The following is a 25657-nucleotide window of genomic DNA, read 5'->3' on the forward strand; positions in this document are numbered from 1 at the left end:
CTCCAAAAGAAGTGGCCGACGAAATTAAATCAAACATCAATACCAGGAAAGCACCTGGGTTTGACTTAATTACTGGGGAAATCTTAAAACAACTTCCTCGAAAAGCCATAATAAAACTGACATATCTTATAAATGCCTCGTTCAGATTAAGATATATTTCCAAGATATGGAAAGTGGCTGAAGTCATAATGATCCTTAAACCTGGAAAACAACCAAATACAGTATCATCGTACAGGCCGATTTCATTACTACCCGTAATTTCGAAGCTGTAAGAGAAGCTTTTGCTGAAAAGGTAGAAACCTCTCATAGACGCTAAAGGCGCATTCTCACGGTTCGATTTTAGTTGATCAACTAAAATCGAATGATAATAGCTGTGAGAACATAAATATGTTTCAATTTTAATCTGTCAACTTTTGTCGATTCAACAAAAGATTGATCGAGTCAAACTTTATCATTCAACTTTATATTTTTCAGACAAGTTGAATCACGTTTGAAGCGTATGAACATTTGTTGGTCGACTTGAATCGCTATTATCTCGTCAGTCTGCGTAAAAATTTATCTTTCAAATCAACAAAATGAGTTTAAAGTGGTCAGAGAGTGTTATGTTCAGATTTTTATATCCTTCTCTATCTTCCAAAGCAAGATCTTTTACAGAGTTTCTGAAACACCACATTCATTTGTTCTTTTAATCCAATTTCTTATCCAGAAACGACGTTTTTGATGTTCTTTATTACATCTTAACATAATTTTCGTGAGTTGCCGTATCAGTAAACTACTAATAATATTAATTTATACTTTTACGTATAACTACATTTGGCTCTATTTTATTAAAACGAATTGCTTCAATTTTGTTTGAAATCTGTGAAAAAAAACTTCAACGATTTTAGTTGATCCACTAAAATCGAACCGTGAGAATGCGCCTTAAGGCTCTAATTCCATCACACCAGTTTGGGTTTCGAGAAAGTCATTCAACTATCGACCAAGCCCATAGAATAACGGATATAATAGAGAGGGCCGCTTCTTAGACGTGGCGCAAGCTTTTGATAAGGTATGGCACGAAGGACTTAAATACAAATTAAACAGGATTTTGCCAAGACAATACACAGAGTTATTGTAATCTTATATATCAGAGAGAGTTTTTAGGGTTAAGCAAGAAGAAGCCTACTCGGAACTAAAAGAAATCAATGCAGGTGTACTACAAGGTAGTGTGATAGGACCGGTCCTATACCTATTATACACTAGTGACATCCCTGAAGTAGATCATAACACAATAGCTACCTTTGCTGATGACACTGCCGTCTTAGCCGTACGTGAAGACCATGAAGAAGCAGCAAGAAAACTACAAATCTCTGTTAACAGACTTAACAAGTGGACTAAATGTTGGCGAATTAAAATAAATGAAATAAAGTCAGTGCATATAAATTTTACAAACAAGAAAAAAGAATACATTCCTGTTAACCTAAATAATACTCAGATACCATATGTCGATACCCCAAAATATTTGGGTATTACATTAGACGCTAGGCTACGCTGGAGGGCCGACGTTAAAAAGAAACGAGAACAGCTTAACATGAAGTATAAAAAAATGTATTGGCTATTGGGAAGACAATCCACTCTCTCGATCTACAAGAAAATACTTCTGTATAAACAGATTATAAAACCTATATGGACATATGGCATCCAGCTAATGGGGCTGCGCTAGTAAAACTAATTTAAACATCATTCATCGATTCCAAAACAACGTGCTAAGGAGCACTGTCAACGCTCCATGGTACTATAGGAACAGTGACCTCCATAGGGATCTAGACATGGATACTATTAACAAGACCATAGAAAAATTCACGAACAACGACTTCTTCAACACGTCAATGTTGAGGCCATCCAGCTCCTCGACAACACGGATCTAGCTAGACGACTCAAGAGGAAGAAACCCTTCAAGCTAGTTAAGTGAAAAATAGTGCACGGTGCAAGTGATGGTACAAGTAAACACTTGTACAATAAATTAACAGAACCTAAGAGGTACTATCGAGTTTGTCCTTTGTCTCTTAAGTTTTGAGTAGTAATTTAGGTGAGAAATAAGTTGCTCATTGATCACATCATTTGATCAGATTGTAATGTTCCTAAGCATCTGATTGGTATTTAATAAATAAAAAAAAACATTTTACTGAAGTAATAGCAGTGTTTAAATAGATAAAATAAAAAGAACCACCATCTATTGAATAACTACACCACTCCGAAGGAATAAATTTCAAAAGCAACTGTACCGGTTGCTTGTATCCAGGTGAAGAATAAATTGGCCCACTTGGACTTCTAGAGAATCTACCCGTTCAGTTGCAGATTTGAACTTAAGTTTAGAAGAGACTATTAAGAGTTGTAAGACTTTTAAGACTTTTCAAGTATTTAAGGACAATGATAAGCCGAGACAGTACTTGTATGAAAGATATAGAAATGAAAATAGCACGGGGAAAACAAGTCACGAAAGCACTCCTTGGAGTGATATAGTAACAAAACTCTAACCAAAGAAAACAAAAACAGGATCTTTCAGAGCATATTGGTAATGACAACAATACGAAATAAAATACGAACAGCTGAATTGGAGCTTATAAAAATATATCAACAAATCACCAGAGAGGATAGAATAAGAACAGAGGAAATATGGAACAGAATGGAAGTAGAATGCTCAATTACAAAAAAGTTGGAAAACAGAACCCTGCAATAGTACGGCCAAGTACAAAGAATGCCAGAGCACATGTTGCCGAAAATAATACTGGACTTAGGATCCGCCGGGACGAAGACGAAGAGGAAGACCTGCTATGAAATGGAAAACTTACATAAGGAAATGCTATATAGATAGACACCTCAGATGACAGCTGAGAAAATAGGGTGTTAAGGACGAAAACGGCGAACTCGTAGTGGGAAAAAGCCGAAGAAGAAGAAAATTATTTGCGATCGCTGAGCTTAATGTTGAGCATTCTCCGCTATGAGTCACTTTAAGTTTGTGGTATGTTATTGGTAATAGCCCATGTTTCAGTTCCATACGCCAGAACCGGCAATACATATTGATCGAAGGATTTTGACTTTTAAGTATTTGTTAAGTTCGATTACGCTTTGAGATTTCGATTTTGTTAATCTGCGCGCATGCGCACACAGGCAGTATGGAGTTAGTTACTAAATGTTTTAATTTATGTATGTATCAGTCCAGAAAAGGTGTGGAAAGAATATATTGGTGTTTTTAAATATATTTTTCTACAAACGTGTTAAAAATGCAATTTTTAGCACTCCATAGGAGCGTTAAAAATGCTACTTTAAGGCACTAGTGCTTTAAAATTTTTAAGACACTGCAGTTAAAAGTGAATTGTCAAATTGTGAAACGTCAAAATATTTATATTTCATTTATTAACATTAATATTAATAATACAACTTGCGCAATTTGAAAAATGTGGTTTAAAAGGTTTTTTATTATAATTTTGTGTCTTTGGATTTGTCTTCCTTGGGCGTAAAATAATAAAACACCTATTTTTATATTTCACTTGTCACCGTGATGTGTAAATATGTATATCAGACACGTCAATAGCATGCGCCTTGATGGCCTTGTTGGTAGAGCATTGGACCAGAGATTGAGAATTCGCGAGGTTGCGGGTTCAATTCCCGGACGATTCATACTTTTTTCTTTTTCTTTTTTAATATTTGGCATTTGGCATTTGGTTTTGGTTAATTTTTGGTAATTATTGTTAATTTTTTGTATTGTAACTGTTAAGTAGGTATATTTATTTCTTGAAATTATATTATAATAGAAGTATAACTTCTTACGTGCGTACAAAGTACACACACATTCTTTTTTTTTTGTCCTATATAGTATACATACGACTCAACCTTTTCTATATTATTATTGTCCAGAGTTATATCCTCTGGTACATCAAGAGATTCGTTGGTTAGATATATATTTATTTTCTACATGAGACCTCACCAATTCACCATACAATCAAAAAAATTGTAATAAATGTCGAGGATACTAATTACAGTAATGTTTCAGATGTTGATTATGTTACTTTCAACCATTTGCTCAAATAGGGTTCGCCTTAATTTGTTATTTTAATAATTATGTTTATTGGTAAACAATATTTCGTTTTAGTTATTAGTTCTATTATCTTACCTGATATTATATAAATTACCCACAAAAAAGTTTAAAAAGAAGCAACAGATTACCTGATAAAATGACAATTTTCACAGCTGAACTCATAGAAATCAAAGAAGCATATAAAATATGTATTAATCAAAAAGAACTAAATTATGTTGTATTTCCCGACTGCCAAAGCATTGTAGAGAAACTGAAATATAATGTACATAATTTTGCAGAAAATTATATCATCAGTGACATCATAGCGATGAACAGTGAAGCTTGGAAATCGGGCAAAAATATATTGTGCTGGATAAAAGCACACATCGGTATAAAAAACAACGAAATTGTAGATGATCTGGCTAAAAAAGCAACAATGAAGGAATCCGCTCTGCAAACCCATCCACTTCCTATGGGAGATTTAATACCTATTATCAGGTCTATCAAACGGATGAAATGGCAGGAACAATTCAGACAAAGGAAAGTATTACAAAAAATTCAGTCTACACTTCCCATCAAGACATGGTTTAATCAAGTTTCCAACAGAAGCTTTATCAAAACTATTTGTCGAATAAGAAGCAATCACCGTCTGACTCCAGTCTACAAAAGAAAAATAGCACTTGTAGATAATGATGAATGTTTATGTTGGGAAATAACTGTAAAAAAGTAATACAAAAACAGAGTAAACAATTTAGTAGTAGTAATAGTTTTAAATGTAGATGTTATAGTCAAAGCCCGAATTTCAGGCACTCCTAGGTTTGACTAGGCAATCCTCGGGTCTGCCTGACGGTCTTAGTCAAAGCCCGAAATAAATTATAGTTTCGGCCTTTGACTAGTCAAACCTACTTAGGAGAGACTAAGTTGGTGAGGCAAATGTCGAAATTTAATTTTATGAAATCGGGGTTTTACTAGTCAAACCCCGATCAGCTATTAAAATGTCGCAATTTGTTAGATTAGGTTTAATAGAACATCATTTTTTAACTGTAATGTTTATTGCTTATGTTTATGTATTATTCGTTTTTATTATTTTTATATTGTAATTAAAATAAAAAATGAGTGTTTATTCTCGCATTGAGGCATTATGGCATTTAGAGTTTCCACAATACGTTAGACCTTTTACACTTACATGGTTTTGAATAGCACTTCTTATTGCAGTGGTATTTTATAAATCCTTGTCCTCCAAATTTAGAATCTTTTGTACTAATTTCTCTTAGAGACAGCTTAACGTCTGGAACATCTTCGAAATTAGGAAAATTCTCTTTGCATTCTCTTATTTGATTTCTTGAAAAAAGTGTGTTTATTGTTCCGTTTTTCATACCAACTCTATATAAGCCGTCAATTATTGTTTTATCTTGTATGATACCCAAAATATTTCGAGCATCTCCTTGGCACGCGTTCGAGCATGCGTTGTGCACAGACAGAAAAGATTAAAATAAATAAAGGATATGCGATAGAAGGTCTTCATGCCCAGGCTAATGCTATGAAATAAATAAAGTGAAAAAATGTCCTCCAATTTCGATGGAAAAACTGTACCAATATCTATCCCCAGCTTTGATGGAGCCAAAGAGGATGCTCGAAATATTTTGAGTAGCATACAAGATAAAACAATTGACGGTTTATATAGAGTTGGTACGAAATTCGGAACAATAAACACACTTTTCAAGAAATCAAATAAGAGAATGCAAAGAGAAATTTCATAATTTTGAAGATGTTCTAGACGTTAAGCTGTCTCTGTCTCTAAGAGAAATTAGTACAAAAGATTCTAAATTGGGAGTACAAGAATTTATAAAATGCTACTGCAATAAGAAATGCTCTTTCAAATTACGCAAGTGTAAAAGGTCTAACGTATTGTGCAACTCTAAATGCCATAATGCCTCAACATGTGAGAATACACACTATTTTTTTATTTTAATTACGACAATATAAAAATAATAAACATTAAAAAAAATTACGTTTTATTAAACCTAATCTAACAAATTACGACATTCTAATAGCTGATCGGGGTTTGACTAGTCGAACCCCGATTTCATAAAATTAAATTTCTACCTTTGCCTGACCAACTTAGTCTCTCCTAGGTTTGACTAGTCAAAGGCCGAAACTAATTTTTTTTTTCGGGCTTTGACTAAGACCGTCAGTCAGACCCGAGGATTGTCTAGTCAAACCTAGGAGTGCCTGAAATTCGGGCTTTGACTATAACATAGATACTAAGTCACATTTTGTAAAAGAGAGAATTCAAAACACATTGACTGACCAGTTGGTTGCTAAAACCAGTGCCAATAGAACACAAACACACACATTATCTTACCTGAAGAAATACTAGTGATAATAGGCCTTACTGGGTGCCAAGCTACATCTAAAAGCAATTCTCCTTTTGTACCGTGAAGGATCTTTACCAAATTACCAATGGATTTTTCCCAAACATAAAGGGCGTGCTGTCTATTCGAACCAGCACAAATATATTCACCGTCTCCAGAGAAACAACATTTTTTCCACATGGTTCTGAAACATATCAAAATTACTAAACTGGTCCAAGAAATTAAGGCAGAACTCGTGATATATTAACAAATCGTTTTATTTTTTAATAATTTCTTCCTTCATATTAGGCATGAGCAACAAATTTGTTGATAACAACGAAAATTAAATTTGTAAAATTATTATAAGAGCTACCCAGTAAGATTTTTGCACTATTTTTAGTTTTAATTTATTTAGTTTTTAGTTTACAGTTATACATTAATATTAAAAATATAATAATTTATAATATACAGCGTGTCTACTTCAGTTGGACACATGTCGGAAAATTCTTCTACTAGACTTTAAATCCAAAGTAGAAAACAATTTACTTCCAGTCAATGTATCCAACGTATCGTCGATCCATGGCAGAGGATAACTATTTTTCTTGGTAACATTGTCCTAAAAATGGCAGCCTACACAGAATCTTGTAGTTCCGTCTTTCTTCTTAACCAGGACCACCGGAGAGATTCACGGGCTGGTAGGAGGTTCTACAACCACATCTTTCTCGATTTCATGAAAACTTTCAGTTTCCTCTCTCTTCGCCTATGGTAATCGTCGAGCTGTTTGATCAGTTGGCTTGGAATTACCAGTATAAATATTAAGTTTGACAACGGTAGTTTGTCAGTGTTTCCTCCTTTCGGTACGAACATGTCACGTTCACATTAATACAAGGTAACCAATTCCTTTCCAATTATAATAGTAGGGGAGGAAAGTATGCTAAATTTGCAGTTACTCGAGCATTGTGGGGACCTATTGGGTTGTGAAGAGTAGGTCCTAAAACCAAAAAAAGTTACGTTAAGTTTTCCATAAATTGGGGGACTTTCCATTTTTTAATTTAATTTTCCATTTCCAACCATCGTTTTTTCAGATTATAGCGCCATCTACCCATAATTCGAAAAAATGGCTCGAATGAAAGTTGCTTACTGCAATCTCCCATTTAACATTTTAAAGTAACCCCCCACCCCACCTCCGTGTGGGGTTGTGTTTGGTGCCATTCGATAGATTTTTCAAAAATATTGAATACGTGTATTTTGCAGTTTTTCGATCTGATGTTCATTTCGCGAAATATCGGGTTCGTATTTAAAATTTTAAATTTATCCCACGTCCCACACACCTCTCCGTGGGTGGTCGCTTTTGGTATCATTCGATAGATTTTTGAAAAATATTGAACACGTATTTTTTAGTTTTTCGATCTGACGTTCAGTTCGCGAAATATTCGATTTTTTTGTGAAACTTTGTGACTCGCCCATTTCCTTACACCTCGCTCAAATCGTCAGATTTTTTAAATATACACTGTTTTGCATGTACTTAAATTACCTTATCTTAATCTGACAATTTCGAGTATTTCTAAGGATATATTTTTTTTTCGGACCCCCCTTAACAAACTCCCCTGTATTAAGAGCCAATAGAGGGTAGAGGTCCATTTACAGGGTACAAGGTTTCTCCCCATGTGATAATCTGACGCGTTCGAGTAACTTCAAAAATCCCCGCTTGGGCTCTCTTACTATAATTACTCGGCCAACTTGCTTGTCATGGTTTCAAGACTCCATTATAACAGGTGTTCCTTCTTCCACAATTCTCTGCAGCCGCGCTACTATTAATTTGTAGATTGTGCCCAGATGTTTCAAAGACGTTTTACCTGCAAATAGATGCATCAAACTGTGGTCTTGGAGTTGCGTTCACGCAGAAGTATGATGGTCTACATAAAGTGATGCAGATGCTTTATCCCGGCAACCACAAGAAACCCGCAGCGAAGAACCAGAGTTTGAATGGTTAGTATCAGCACTAGAAATGTGCAACTGGTACAATATGTCGGTGATGTCCTCTGAAACCCAGACTTATTTCCCCATTTACAAATATCAGACAAAAGACTGTATAAATATATTTGAAGTAACCGAAATTTAGCAGACCCGGAATTTAATACTCCCTGGAAATTGTGCGTGCCTGGGTATAAAAGGAAAGAAATTTTTGAGCAAAATCATGACTCGACTACTGAAGTTCATTTGGGAATTGCGAAAATCATTCGCCGAATATCAATCAATTCGCCATCAATTAAAAATAACCAATGGATTTTTTAAACATAGAGATGTACACAAGTACACCTGGACCCAAACTACAAGAAATTTAAAATCAATTATAGACTATGTCATCATAAAACAAAATACTAATATGCAAGTACAGGACACAAGAGCATACAGAGGAATAACATGTGGTTCAGATCATTATGTCGTAAAATCAAAAGTAACCTGTCCATTTAGATATAAAATAACACATAATCAAACAAATTGTCAACCCCAACAAGAAGAAACTTTGGAAAAAAGAAGTTATAATTTGGATAGTTTGACCCAAGAGAGTACAAGAATACTATATCAACAAAGACTGGATGGCAAACTAATGAATATAACAGAAACATCAACAGTAGAGGAGGTATATAGAAACGTAGTCGTTAGCGTTAAAAAAGCTGCAGAAGAAGCACTCGGCTTTAACACTCAAAGACAAAGTGAAAAACTATGGTGGAACAAAGAAATAGAAGCACTCGTAGAAGAGAAAAAGCAAGCGTATATCAGATGGCTGAGCAGTAAACAACAAAAAGATAGAGATGAATACCTGGAACTCAAAAGAATAACAAGAAGAACAACAGTAAAAGCAAAAAGAGAAATGTGGGATAAGAAGTGCCAGGAAATTAATACCTACCTGGGAGGCAGAAAATGTACAGAAACATGGAAGTTCCTCAATAAAATAAGAACTAACGAAAGGAAGAGCACAAACATTCAATTAATATCCACACAAAAATGGGAAAAGTACTATGGGGAACTACTGACAGAAAATAGGGACGAATACTTAACTCGATCACCAACAGAGGTTAACATTGAAGGAGAAGATATAACAATACAAGTGACAGAAATTAGAAAAGCTATAAAAGAACTGAAAAACGGTAGGTCTCCAGGGCCAGGGGATATCCCAGCCGAACTAATAAAATGTGGATCACAAAAATTGTTTGAAACCGTCACTTGGTGCATAAATCAATTTATAAATGGTTCTCCCGTACCCGACGAGTGGAAAATTGCTTATATTTCGTCGATCCATAAGAAAGGAGATAAGCTTAAATGTGAAAACTATAGAGGGATATCAGTGACTAGTACATTCAGCCGTTTGTATGGACGAATAATTAGAGACCGCATTGAGAAGGAGTACAAAGACCAAGAGGAAGAAGAACAATCCGGTTTTCGAACAGGAAGAAGCTGTACTGATAATATCTTCTGCCTCAAACAACTAATAGAAAAAAAATTAAGCACAAATCAAGAAACCCACCTCATGTTTATTGACTTGCAGAAGGCGTACGATACAGTTCCTGTAAACAAACTCTGGAACGTGTTACGACAGACGAATATTAGTGTCACCTTAATAAAAGCCTTAAGAAATTTGTATGAAGGGTCAACATCACAAATAAAAACTGGAAACAGATTATCGCAAAGCTTCCTGGTTAATAAAGGTCTACGTCAGGGGTGTTGTGTATCACCGACCTTATTTAAAATATATGTTGCAAAAGCATTGAAAGAGTGGAAACGAAAATGCAGAGGCATGGGCGTAGACCTTGGAGAGATTTGCTTATATACATTGCAGTTTGCTGATGACCAGGTTGTTATAGCAAACGATAAAGATGATTTAGAGTACATGGCAAGGAAATTACAAGAAGAATATAGAAAGTGGGGACTAGAAATTAATACAGAAAAAACAAAATACCTGCCAATAGGTACCGAATTATCGAACATCACATTAGAAAATAATGAAATCATCATGCCCTGCGACCATTACACATATCTAGGAATCGTTTTTGACACAACGGGGAAAGATGATGAAGAAATAAAGAGAAGAATAACACAATCCAGAAAAACAATAGGTTGTCTAAACAGCGTACTGTGGAATCATGAAATAGGAAAAAGAAGAAAACACAATATCTACGAATCTCTTATTAAAAGCAGTCTATTGTACGGAGCAGAAACTTGGCGGATAACCGAAAACAACAGAAGAAAACTGGAGGCAGTAGAAATGGACGCTTTTAGAAGATCAGTAGGAGTGTCACGCAGAGAGAGAATACGTAATGATGAGATAAGACAGCGAATGGGGGTTGACGGCTCTCTAACAACAGACATAGAAAGAAAACAGCTGATATGGTACGGACACGTCCAGAGGATGGATAACTCAAGACTCCCTAAAATAATTATGCAATGGGTACCACCAAACCGCAGAAAGAGAGGAAGACCCAAGAAATCTTGGAGAGAGGGAGTAACGAAGGCGATGAGCGCAAGAGATCTTAGAGAGGGCCAATGGGATGATAGAGTGTCATGGAAATTAGGCATCGGACAACGTCGCAAGACGTTTTAAAACCGATTGATATATATATATATATATATATATATATATATATATATTCGCCGAATAGCGCAAAAATACTACTGGCCTAAGATATTCAAACAAATAGCAGAGTATGTTAGAACATGGTTACGTGACGGCGCATGTCACAGACTTAAAAACATGTGAGGGAGGTAACGCCTCCGAAGAGGTGTAATCATCACGTCATAAAAAAATGTATGCTACATCTTTTTCCAAAAAGAGAAGAGAGTGTAACGATGGTACCGTCACTGCTTGCCGTCGTCGGTCTAACTCCTAACCTCTCGCTACATGCATACAATCTACCATACCATAACCGACAGAGAACTAAGTTCGATCCGGAGTATTGATCTGGTAAGACCTTATACTTCAAGTCTTTGAGTACTGATCACAACCCATCGCCGCTTTCCTTACCAGCGTATCACCTAGATTCCGTATCACGTGCCGCCTAGGCTCACTATTGATGAGCGGTTATTGACAATACCCAAAACTTACACTACTCTACCCTACGCAAAACTTCGTCTTTGGTCAATACCTTCCTTTCCTCACCCACCGGAACGCCGCTAATAATTACTTTTCACCGGCATCAACGTCGCACCGCAGCCCGTCGAATTTATTTACAATGATTCGTCTTTTTATTTTAATTGTATATATTTTTACATATTTAAAATAAAATGTAAACTAAATAAATGTATAAAGTCTTACTGAGTATGATGTCTAATCGGCGGGCTGAAAAGTTCGTAGGCTGACGCATAGATGGCTGTACTGGTATTAAATCCATATGATTTTTAGTCAGCCCTAACCTTCAAAAGATGCGTTTGTAAATTTGACAGCTGTCGAACGATTAGTTTATGAGATATAGCATTTTAAGTGAAGCCACTTCACTTCAGTTTTAGTTTAAAAAAAATGGATAAAAAGGAATTTCGTACCTTAGTATTTGATTGCTTTTTGGCGAAAATAAATACTGTTGAAGCCAAATCTTGGCTTGATAAACAATATTCGGACTCTGCACAAGGAAAATCAACCGTTGAGGAATGGTTTGCTAAGTTTAAACGAGGCGAAATGAGCACCGAGGACGATGCATGCGGTGGACGCCTTAAAGAGGCTGTTACCGATGAAAACATCAAAAAAGTCTACAAAATAATTTTGGATAACCATAATGTGAAGTTGTTCAGGAAAGCTGAGACTATAAAGACATAAAAGGAACGTGTTGGATATAATATGCATGAATATTTGGGTATGCGAAAGCTCTGTACAAAGTGGGTGCCGCGAGAGCTCACAATCGATCAAAAACAACAACGAATTCGTGTTTCTGAGAAGTATTTGAAGCTATTCAATTGGAATAAAACCGAATTTTTGCGTCGATATATTACAATGGATGACACCCGGCTCCATCATTTCACACCGGAGTCTAATCGACAGTCTGCCGGGTCGACTGCACGTGATGAACCGACTCCAAAGCGTGGAAAGACGCAACAGTCGGCTGGCAAGGTTATGGCATCAGTATTTTGGGATGCGCATGGTATAATATTCATCGAGTATCTTGAAAAGGGAAAAAACATTAACAGCGACCATTAAGTTGCGCTATTGGGGCGTTGGATGACGAAATCGTGTAAAAATGCCCCCATTTGAAGAAAAATAAAGTGCTGTTTCATCAAGATAACGCACCGTGTAACAAATTAATGAATATGATGACAAAATTTCATGAATTGGAATACGAATTGCCTCCGCAGCCACCGTATTCACCAGATATGGCTCCCGGCGACTACTACCTGTTAGCTGACCTCAATAGAATACTCGCTGGAAAGAAATTTAGCACCCATGAAGAGTTAATCGCCGAAACTGAGGCTTATTTTGAGACTAAAGACAAATTATATTATAAAAATGGTATTGAAAAGTTGGAAGACCGCCTTAATCGTTGTAGAGGCCTCGAAGGAAACTATTTTGAATAATAAAATCAAATTTTATCAAAAAAAATTCTTTCTATGTTAGCCTACGAACTTTTCAGCCCGCCTGTTAATAGCGCTACCTGTTACAATATACAGAGTGAGTTGTATGTATGGAATGCCTCAATTATCTCAGAAACGACTTGTACGATTTTTATAGATTTTTGTGTGTAGGGGTCTTGTGATGCAACCGATATTATGGTGCTATTTACATTGTTGTCAGATCTTCCTTTTTTCTGAAAATCTAATGAACTTTCTTGTTTTAAATATATACTCTATATATTTTTTTGCACTTTCAAATCATAAAGAAATACTGATTATTTTTCTTGTAATGTTCCCTATACATAAATGCCATAATTTCGGAGATATTGCTACATTTATTTAAAAGAAAATAAAAAATGATGAAAATCAATTGTTTTGGCCGGTCAGATTTTATTTTAGGTTTTTTTTGGATCATTCAGAACAAAAAATGTATGTTGTAATTTTTCTCTAAAGTTGATCGTTTTCGAGTTTTAAACAAATTAAAACTGAAAAAAAAAGAAAAATGACGAATTTCAAGGCCCACAAACAAAAGTAAAAAATACTATTATTGAAATTACGAAGTGTATATATTGAAGTTCAAACCTTGATTGAAATTACGAAGTGACACTAACATACACTAATATTACAACGAAAAAAATTGAATTTGTCATAAAAGTTTCATTACTTACTTGTTTACCAAGTCCTGCAATTTTTGAATGGGTTCTATTTCTTTTCCATATGTCAACACTTCTTTGCTATCATATACTCTTATAACCCTATCTGCAGCATTTACCAGAAAACAACTAAAAAATATCGTTACCAATATTTAATTTTGCGGTGCGAAATATAGAAAATATTTGTTAGAAATCCATAAGTAAAAACCAACACTTTTTAATCAATAAAAAAGTTACACATGATCTATTTAAGTTGTTAATTTGTGTCTCCATATCTCAATGTATCATTGATAATAATAATTCTAATACAGTTAGTAGTCATAAGAATACTTCAATGACTATAATTTTATTTTAAAGGAAGGCAAAGCTTATGAACTACATAATATGCTAGGCTTGCGTAAATCACCCTGTACATTTATATTTAAAAAATGCACCTATATAAAAATCAAGGGATATTTTTAGAAAGACGTAATTTCTTCTTTAATTATTTTGGATAAATAATAATCGATTTGTAGTGATTTAGGCTATTGATTATATTCAAAATAAGATAGCTAAAAGGAACTACAACGTTAACGGGGTTTTATTATTTCATATGGTCAATGGATATCTATATATGAAAAAACCGCGGAGTGCTACCATTTAAAGCGGTGCGTTTTTGAGAAATGGCTGAATTAGTCCCTGGGCACAGGTTACATTAGGGTGAGTTCCATGCACTTTTGGTACAAACCTACCTACATAAAAATTGTTCCTGGTTAAATTTCTTATCTAAATATCACTTTTTAAAGTCAAGGATACTTTTTTTTACAAAAATATATTCAAAAGAAAAAGCACAAAGAAACCCAAAAGAAAGAAATTTTGTTTTTTATCCCATAACTTTTGTCCACGAGGATATAGGTATAGACATTGCTTTACAGAAAAAAAACCTACATATTTCTTCTTTAAAATGTTGTTTAGTAGAGGTAATTAGAATTTATAGTTTTCGAAATATGATTTTTCAAAGTTCGCCACTCACAGCAATTTTGGGCAATTTTCCTTGTTATTTCGCAAATATTGTGCTGTAACTTTTTTCTACGTAACTTTAGGTATATGCAATGGTACACGTAATAGAAATAGAAATCAATTGCCTTTAAAATGGTCTACTGTGTATCGTTATACGACTTTTTTTTAAAAGAGATTATGGTTTTTCAAGGTTTTATACTTTTAACGATTTTTATAATATAATATAAAAATAAAATAATATTATTATATAATATACTATATATTATATAATAATACATTATATATAGTATATATAATATAATATATATTATATGATACCTAATGTAAAAAAAATATTTTTTAGATTTTTTACGATTATTTTTAAAATTTCTCATTATAACTTTTTTCTTCTACATTTAGGTATATATTATATTATATAATAATAAAAGCTTATTTTGTTTACTTTAAAATGGTGTATTACAAAACATTCTAGGATTATTTTTGAATAAGATATTATTTTTCAAAATGTAATAAGTACTTGCAACGATTTTTGATTTTAGTATTATTTTTTAAATTTCTCATTATAACTTTTTTTTTCTTGTACATGAATATACTATATATTGCTCAATAAAGAGAACTTGCTTTCTGTTCTCTAAAATGGTGTATCATCTATATTTAAATAATGGAAACCGAGTGATTCTTTGATATTTTTTACCTGTATTATTTAAAATTATTTCTTTTACAAAAATTACATAAACATTAGTCTTAGAAAACATCACTTTAGTTAAAATTATTTAAACGTTGACATTTAAAAAATTTTCAAAACAAAGTCCATCTGTTCGTTAGCATTAGCTTCAATATCTTCCTCTGACACCTCAGTTATCTTAGAGTTCCCACAATTAGTACCCATGCACATGCACCCTTTGCAGAATATTAAACAACTAATTCCTATCTTCCTACAACCGCAGATTTTTGTACATCCTTTGGTACATTTACATGCTATTTTTTCAAGCAAAGCTTGTGGTGCAGGAGCTTTGACAGCAAATATTGAAATTAATCCATATTTTGAAGTTTGCCCGGCCGAGTCACGTGGATCGAAAGTATTACCTATAAAAAAGAAAATTTATTCATAACACACAATCACATAAAAAAGTTATAATGAGAAATTTAAAAAATAATCCAAAAATCAAAAATCGTTGCAAGTACCTACTTATTACATTTTGAAAAAGCATATCTTATTCAAAAATAATCCTGGAATTTTTTATAATACTTATAAAACAGAATAAGCTTTCATTTTTATTATACATATAATATATACCTAAATGTAGAAAAAAAAATTATAATGGGAAAATTAAAAAATAATCGTAAAAAATATAAAAACTCGTTAAAAGTATAAAATCTTGAAAATGATAACCTCTTTAAAAGAAGTCGTACAACATTATACAGTAGAACATTTTAAAGGTAATTGATTTCTATTCCTCTTACATGTACCATTGCATATGCCTAAAGCTGCGTAGAAAAAAGTTACAGAACAATATTAGCGAAATAACAAGGAAAATTGCCCAAAATTTATGTGAGTGGCGAAATTTGAAAAATCATATTTTGAAAACTGTAAATCCTAATGACCTCTACCAAACATCATTTTAAAGAGAAAATATGTAACTTTTTTTTCTGTGAAGCAATGCCTATACATATATCCCCGTGGACAAAAGTTATGGGACAAAAAACAAAATTTCTTTCTTTTGGGTTTCTTTGTGCTTTTTCTTTTGAATATATTTTAGTAAAAAAAAGTATCTTTGACTTTCAAAAGTTATATTTGGATACGAAATTTAACCAGGAACAATTTTTGTGTAGACGTGTTTGTACCAAAAGTGCATAGAACTCACCCTAATGTAACCTGTGCCCAGGGACTAATTCACCCATTTCTCAAAAACGCACCCCTTTAAATGGTAGCACTCCGCGGTTTTTTCATATATAGAGATTCATTGACCATATCAAATAATAAAACCCCGTTAACGTTGTAGTTCCTTTCTATAGTACATAATCAATAGCCTAATTAGTAGTATTTAATATACAACAAAATTTGTTGAAATGTCAGAAATAACGAGAATGCGTTTCAGAAATGTCAAAAATATCGAGAAGTACAATTAAAAAAAATTTGGCTATCACAAAATATGGTGGTAATAAAAACAAAATTAATACAATATATGGCGTCCATCCTGATTTATTACGGCTCTATATCTATTGAGGTACGTTGCCCATTCTTCGATCAGACGCTCTCGGAAAGGAAGCTGCGTGTAAATGTTACCCATATGAGCACTAATTCTTCGCTGCAGCATGTCCTGTACATGGTCGGTGGGAATCAAGTCGGTGGATTGTGCAGGACAATGCAACGCATTGTCGTTGGTAAGCCAGTCTATCACTGCGCGTGTGACATGTGGATGAGCATTATCATGCATAAGGTAGAAGTTTTGACCAACTGCACTAGCAAACGGATGAGCGATATGTTGTAGAATGGTGTCGAGGTACTGCTGAACTGTAAGGATGCGGTCTGGAAAAAACGAGGTACGTTCTTCCACCGATTATTATTTCACTCCATACCATTACTGAAACCACTCTGTATGTGTAAACGTCCTGGACATGTTTTCAGCGTTCTACATTTCCAGATCGTCTCTATCCTCTTACGCGTCGAGAATCTGGATGTAATCCAAATCTAGATTCGTAGTAGAATAAAACTATAGCCCAATCATTTGCATCCCAGTTTTGATATTATTCACACCACTCTAATCTTGCAGCGCGATTGCCCCTTAAGATAGGTGGACATCTCAATGGCCTTCGACTGTGGAGATTGGCTTCATGGAGACGATTCCTTACAGTATCAGGGCCTATGGTGACCTGGTGTGCCCACTGCAAGTCGCTAACCAATTCAGGTGCTGTAACTGTTCGTTGTCTTTTGCTTCGTTTTTCGTTGCCTTCGTAGAGGTTAACACTAAAAATCTGTCTTGAGGTGCAGTTGTTGTAGCGTGCTCAGATCCTAGATGACGTTCGGCTGGACTTCCAGTGACACAAAAACGCTGCCACAATCGACTTGTAACACTTCGGGTGACTCCCATGCGCTCAATTACATTAGTTTGCCGCATGCCACATTGAAGGCCTACAGCCCTGTTCATCTCATCCAAAGTTAAATGACGTCGGTCCATGATAAAAAACAATATTTTCAATACACTTTTGTCGTTATGTTTTACCCACAAAAATGTACAGGATGAGCAACTGTACAAATTCAATTGACATTAAACGACCACGTGAATTTATTTTTATTATTTTTATTGCTACAAAAATATCCCTAATAGACTTTTCCCATATATGATAGGTTAAATTTCTCAATTAAGATTTATTTTCTATGTGCAGTCTATCTATTTAAAACGTTGTTATATGATTCTTCTAGTTAATATTAAATGCATTTAATGAGTTTAGTCTGTAATATATTTTGCATTTTGTTCACTTTTTAATAAATATTTGTTAAAAAAAATAGTTTATATCAAATTTTCTAATTTTTATTTACAAAAATTATTTCTATGTTAAATGCAAAAAAAATTAATACGCAGTATGTTACAATATCGATCGCAAGTAGATACAGTCGCGGTCACTGAATAGTTTACATCATCATTTTTATATTGTAATACTGTAAAATAGCAGTAACGTACAAATTGCTTGTCAAAAATTTCGCGCTTATTGAAAAATAAAATAAAAAACTATTAAATGCGTCCAAAACGCCTATAGGCATTTTAGACTGGGAGATATTATACAGAAGTTCAGCCACGATTTTCTGAGTCCTGCCTTTCGCAATAGTGGAAGGGTAGAGAGGTACTATCCACAAAATTTCCTGTGACATTTTTCTGTAAAAATTAGATTTTCCCAAAAAATAAAAATAGGGTTTTGCGATGAATTTCTGAGTCCTGCCATATCCGTAGAATGACAGGATACTATGGATTTTATGAAGAAAAATTTTTGGGCAGGGGGGTTGCAAACGGGCTAACGGAATATGTATACTGTATACAAACATGTAAGGAAAATAATGAAACTTTCATGATTTTCTGGGTCCTGCCAACTAAATAAATTAAACATATTTATTTCAACATGATCAAAAAAAAATGTTAGCATGACGTCTCCTACTGTTTCAGTATAGGTACTTATCCCTTGGAAAATTCTGCGGAAAATTTTCACCCTGATTCCGTGATTTTCTGAGTCCTGCCTTTAAAAAGTTATAATACTCAAATGCAATCAATACTTTTTCGGTACTCGGCACGAAGGTTAACCGGTTCTCGTAAGACGGCAGGAGTCCTAGATTTGTAAGAAAATTCGTGAAAAATTCCACGATGTTATGAGTCATGCCATTTTGCATGTTTCAAGAATCTTAATATAAGTCTATTTACAAAGAGGCAGGATGGTTTTATAGTTATTTCGTATACAGGATGGGGCATTAGTGTGACAAAGTCCAATTACTCGTTTGTCGTAAGAGATACGAAAAAAGTTATTTAGGTAAAACGTGGGGCAGATAGGATCATAATTTAAAAATATTTTCTGATATACAGGGCTACCCGTATTGACAGGGTGACACAAACTTATGTTTTTTTTTTAATGGAATACCCTGTATATAATTTTAAGATTTCTAAGATAATTTTAAGACAATTTAACACAATTCACCTGATTCAAAAATGTTTCCTAAGGGAGCTAGAGCTCTTTGAAGATGGCGCCTTGTAACTAGTTTGTTTATATCTCCAGAACGCTTCCATTTCGATACACAAAAACTGGTCCGCCTTTTTATCTTCCAGCGATAAATCAATACCATCAATTGCGAATCTCTAGTACCGGTCATAGGAGTCCGTTTTGGGTAGGGCAACGGTTATTTTATCGCATAACCTTTTTGTCTTTAACTTTTAAGCATGTTTGACACTATATTATTAAATTGTGAAGTATTCTAGTACTAAAAGGTGCTCTTGCTTGAAGTCGGTAGGATGCACCGGTTTCTAGAAAAATCAGTTTTAAAATTTTTCGTGTTTTGAATTTAAGAAAAAGAAAAAAAAATAGAAAAAACGGTGTATTTACCGACTTAAGCAAGAGTAACTTTTAGTGCTAGAATACCTCATAATTTAATACTCTACTGTCAAAAATGCTTAAAAATTAAAGGAAGTTATGAGATTTCGTTGATCTACCCAAGACGGACGCCTATGATCAATACTAGAAATTCACAATTGATAAAATCGATTTCTCTCGGGAAGAGAAATAAACGTACCAGTTTTCGTTTTTCTAAATGGTTTTTTTTTATTTCTTTTTCAAATTCAAAAACCGAAAAAATTTTCAAATCGATTTTCTAAGAACACGACGTATCCTACCAACTTAAAGCAAGAGTACCTTTTAATACAAGAATACTCCATAGTTTAACAATCCAGTGTCAAAAATGCTTAAAAGTTAAACACAGAAAAGTTAGGCGATAAAATATCCGTTTCCCTATCCTAAACGGACGCCTATGACCGGTACTAAAATTGACAATTGATGGAATCGATTTATCTATGGAAGATAAATAGGTGTACCAGTTTTCATTTTTCTAAATAGAAGTGGTCTGGAGCTATTTTAAAAAAACTAATTACAATACGCTATCATTAAAGAGCTCTAGCTTCCTTAGGAAGCATTTTCGAACTAGGTGAATTGAGTTAAATTTTCTTAAAATTATCTGAGGAATCTCCGGGCTTCGTTTGTTAGAAGAGTTTCTGGACACCCTGTATAATAGGTACAATTAATTGTAAAATTATTGATTTTCTTCCTATTACTTTTATTACGTTTACTTAGATACAAATATGATCTAATCGCTTAAGGGGGGGGGGTATAGTTTGAAATATTTAATTTTTTTTATTATTTCAAATAAAAGTGCATACTTTCAAGAATACTCTCTGAAAATTTCAAAATAATCGGAGTAAAATTACCAGAGATATAGGGTGTTGAATATCCCTACCTTCGACTCGCTTTGCCGCGGCTTCGCGCCAGCACGCTTGAGCGTAGTGAGAAACGTTAAACAACTGTTCGCCTTCTCTTTTGTGGATTACTCCGCAATTCAAAAAACATATTCCAATGTTCATCACTTTACGATTTGGCAGACAAATAAGAAGATGAAGATGCAGTTGTCAAAACTTTAAACGCATTTTTCTCAAAACTGTTTTTTCAAATGCGGTGGACATTGTAACTAAAAAACTACTTGACCGATCTACCTGAAATTTTGCATAAATTTTCTTTAGACATTTCGTGAGGTAACAACGTCGAGATATTTTTCGTTTTGTGCTTATTTTTTGTTCAACAATATTAAATCTGTTGGTTTTCACAAAATTTTTATCAAAAATTTCGTATTTTTGACTTCTGAGTGATACCAAAAATTCAAAAACCATTAAAAATAAAAAAACTCGACGTTGTTACCTCGTGAAACTCATAAGCTAATTAAATCTTTTTGAATTTTTTGTTTCGTATGATCCAGTGATGAGTTCTGATGTCCACCGCAAAATCAATTTTTTTTTTGAGCTGCCTGCCAAAATTTGTCGCCAATGGCCTATTTTTCAATATTTTGGATTGAATTTTTTCTTAAATATTCTTTGAATTGTACTTAATATGTTTATTTAATTTAAAAATAAAATAATTCTACCATAGCGTCGAAAAAAATTCACAAAAATGTGCCTGATATGTTGATTTCAAACCATACCCCCCCCCCCTTAAAATAAAGATGTTACAGTTTGGTATTAGATTTGAAAGGTGTGTAAAAATCCGAGACATTACTCAGGAAAATAATATTTAATACGTACGATTGTTTTAACGATATAAAAATTAATTTTCCACCTACCTCTACCAAAAGTATCCTTTTCCGGACCTGATTGTAGGGAGCAAAGTTGTACTTTTCCTCCCTAGGGAGGAAAAGTAAAAGTGACGTCATGGTATTTCATTCATGAAATATAACTTATTGACGCCCTGTACAATATCTATTTTCTATTACGTAAGTATCTATACATTTTAACGTTTATTTATAAAACACCCTGTATTTTGCAGAATGGTAAAAAACAGTAAATTGTTATTTTGATTTAACAATGTTTACATTAATAATTTGACTTATATTTGACAGTTGACAGTTACATTGTACCTACTTGTTAGTTTTAGTTTTAATAAATTTTGTTGGTTAGTTACATAAATAAATTAAGTAAAATTGAAAAATGACTTGTTATTAATTTGAGGAAGGTGGAAAAACCATATGTATAACATGGGAGTAAAGTGCCTTTTCCTCCCTTGAATGATTACTGCCCTCCGCTACGCGTCGGGCAGTAAACTTCATTCTCGGGAGGAAAAGTAGCACTTTCCTCCCTTGTTATACAAATAGCTATTTTACGGATTAAATATCTTTGCGGTTATCCTGCCAGGTTCTAAACAGTTTTAGATGAGTGTTTTTTAAGCATATTTTACATGGCATGACTCAGAAAATTGTGGTGATATGAATATGTTTGTATAACAACCTGCAATAATTTTACAGACTTAAAGTATTATTTTTATATACGAAATATCTACACAACCATCCTGCCTCTTTGTAAATAACTTTATATTAACATTCTTGAGATATGTGCAAAATGGCATGATCCAGAAGATCGTGTAACTTTCCACGAATTTTCTTACACATTTTTTAACTGTGTATAGTAAAAAGGGTGTAACTAAACATCCTGCCATTTTGAATAATTCTACTTAAATTATTTATTTTATAATAAAATTTATAATATGACTCAGAAAATCACGGAACCAGCGTGAAAATTTTCCACAGAATTTTCCAAGGGTTAAACATTGCACTTAAACATTAGGAGACGTCATGCCAACATTTTTTTCGATCATTTTCAAATAATTATGTTTAATTTATTAAGTTGGCAGGACTCAGAAAATTATGAAAATTTCATTATTTTCACTACATGTTTGTATATCTATATACTCCCTTAGTCCTTTTGAAACCCTCCTGCCCAAAAAATTTTCTTCATAAAATTGATAGTATCCTGTCATTCTATGAATATGGCAGGACTCAGAAATTCATCGCAACTCCCCATATTTTTCCTTATGGAAAAACTAATTTTCACAGGAAAATGTCAAAGAAAACCCGTGGATTTTTCCATAAATTGTAAGTACCTTTTCTAACTTTCCAGTATTGCAAAGGGCAGGACTCAGAAAATCGTGGTTGAAGTTCTGTTAATATCTCCCGGTCTATTTGAACGACCCGCAAAACCAAGAGCAATTACCAAACTCAATTTTATTAAAAAACTTCTTTCTATAATTTCAATTTTGATATATTTTGTAAAATAGATTTATTTTATTTTGATATCTAAATTTTAATCAACCTATTCTGGGTCCGCCACTGGAAACGTGACTTTGACGTAAAAAGTGCGCTTAAACGAGGTAAAAATTAAAAAACCAGCCAGTGGATATTAAAGGGTGTATACTCAAAGAACGAAATAGTTGGCAGGGAACTGTTGCATGAAATGTTACTTATTGCTTACTAAAATAAAAGTATAATTATAAAATTATAGAATTATACACGTAAAATTATAGTATAATTTTACACGCCCTGAAATTACTCCTCTTTCCTGAAATTAATCCACGAACTTCGAAATTACGACTATTTCGTTATCTGACTTTAAACTATTCAATGGCCTCAACTGTACATATACATATGATAAGGCTATATTAAAAAATAAAAAATAAAATGAACAATCTAAACTAAAATTTTTAACTGAAACACATGTATGTATGTCATAATTTAAATAATGCAATCAATGTTTCACACAACTTAAAACTTTTTAAACTTTAGGATAACATACTTACTCCCCTCTTCGTGCAAATTCAATACTCCTCACAGCAGTTGTGCTAGAAGATCCTTGCATTATTCTAAAACTAGCTTTTATTTCTAGTGTATTAGAATTCAACACCAATACTTTCCCTTTTGCATTACCGGTATAGATATACTGCCCTCTTCTATCAAATGAGCCAACTATGTTCAAGTCGCCCTAAAATTGAAAATAAAGAATATAAGAATAAAAATAGAATTTTAATGCCAACTTGCATACGAGTAAAGTACTATACACCAGTCAATGAGAGCAAAAACATGATGTTACCTCCGAATTCTATCCTACTGAAAGGATTTTATCTTGAGGTGCGCTTTTATCTTGGGGGTGGTTCCCACCCCTTCTCGGGGTTGGAAATTTTTTTGGTCAAAAAGAACATGAAAGTGGCTAGAGAACCTAATTCTAAACAAAAACTATTCTATAATTTTTTTTTTGAAAACTCAATACTTTTGGTTGTAAATTTGCCATTTTCATTGAAAAATGTCACCTTCTCTGAAGGTCTTTTGCGAATACCTTGAAAATTATGCATCTAACGAACAAAACGATATAAAGCATTTTTCTGGCTTATGAAAAATCAAGATTCATTTCTTCATAAACATTCTAGGTATAATACAAAAAGACATATTGTAGGTGAAAAGAGATTTTTTTGTGCATGCTCAAATCGGTGTGTCAACTTAAAATAAGAGAGAAATGGTCGATTTTGAGAGTATAATGCTATAAATATCTTTTGTTGTGCTTGAAAAGACCTTTAAAACGCGAAAACTGTTAAATGTCGATTACATTCAAAATACGCGTGATATGGTGCAAAAAAATTATGACTAATTTATTTTACGATAATATACGAAGTATATTTAACCCTTCACCAGATTTAAATGCATAATTTTACTTCTACAATACCTTTTACTACAGTGTTATTTCTATGTTCAAAAAGTTAGACGGCTTTAAAATACATGGTTTTTGAAAAACATGAGATCAAATAATAGAGGGCATTTTTAAATTTTCTTAAAAATTTTCCTATTTCTCCACGTAATTCGAGAGAGATATACTAATGAAAGAAAAAACAAAATTGTTATCTGAAAAAATCCTACATTTTTATAGTGTATCTTTTTTTCGTATCTCTTATCATTTTCGAGTTACATGGAGAAAAAGGAAGATTTTTAAGGAAATTTAAAAATGCACCCTATAATTTGATCTTATTTTTATTTTTCAAAAACCATTCATTTTAAACCCGTCTAACTTTCTGAACATAGAAGTAATACAAGGTATTGTTAAAGGAAAACGAGGTATTGTTAAATACAGTTCTTATTTTTCCTTAAAATGCCTTAGTCATAAATTTTTTTGCACCATATTTCGCTTAGTTTAAATGTAATCTACATTATTTAACAGTGCTCTTTTTAAAGGTCTTTTCAAGCACTACAAAAGGTATTCATAGCATTATAATCCTAACATCGATCATTTCTCTGTTATTATAAGTTGAATACACCGATTTGAGCATGCACCAAAAAAATTCTCTTTTCGTCTACCATATCTCTTTCTGTATTATAACTAGAAGATTTATGAAGAAATGAATCTCTTTGATTTTTCATAAGCTACAAAAATGTTTTATATAGTTTTTTTCATTAGATCCATAATTTTTAAGGTATTCGCAAAAAACCGTCCGAAAAGGTGTAATTTTTCAATGAACATGGTGAAAATGGAAAAGAATTGCTTAGAATTAGGTTCTCTAGCTACGTCCGTGGATATTTTGACCAAAAAATTTTCCACCCGCGAGGAGGGGTGAGAACCACTCCCAAGATAAAAGCAGCATAGGATATGAGATAGCGCCATAGACTTTGTTTCTGGAGCTATTCCCCACTTAAGTGAAAATATCAAAAATGAATAACCATTTTCAATTTCGTTGCAAAACGAAAATACAGCCGAACCATATTCCAGTCCAATCAGAGAGTGCTGCAAGCACCTCTACCGGTTTCGAAACTTATTAGTCTCTCATCAGGAGGCACATATGCTGCTCTCCCTGATCCAACCAAAACAAACCCCAGCGTGCAGTCCCGAATTGCAACGAACGAAATGGCATAGATGCCCTAGCGGCAACTGCTAGCAAAAGACTAA

General features: G+C 33.5%; 1 protein-coding gene across 1 annotated transcript in view; it reads right to left on the reverse strand.

The window, feature by feature from the left end:
- LOC126878988 (retinoblastoma-binding protein 5 homolog) overlaps nucleotides 1-25657 on the reverse strand; it is a 114139-nt gene that overhangs the window by 62534 nt on the left and 25948 nt on the right. Inside the window, exons 4-6 of the mRNA XM_050641867.1 lie at nucleotides 23529-23710; nucleotides 13677-13790; nucleotides 6423-6616 (exon numbers count right to left, since the gene is read on the reverse strand). Of these exons, the coding sequence (XP_050497824.1) occupies nucleotides 6423-6616; nucleotides 13677-13790; nucleotides 23529-23710 (490 nt within the window). The remainder of the gene's footprint in view (nucleotides 1-6422; nucleotides 6617-13676; nucleotides 13791-23528; nucleotides 23711-25657) is intronic.

Source organism: Diabrotica virgifera, chromosome 1 (genome assembly GCF_917563875.1).
Source record: "Diabrotica virgifera virgifera chromosome 1, PGI_DIABVI_V3a".
In the NCBI taxonomy this organism is placed as follows: domain Eukaryota; kingdom Metazoa; phylum Arthropoda; class Insecta; order Coleoptera; family Chrysomelidae; genus Diabrotica; species Diabrotica virgifera.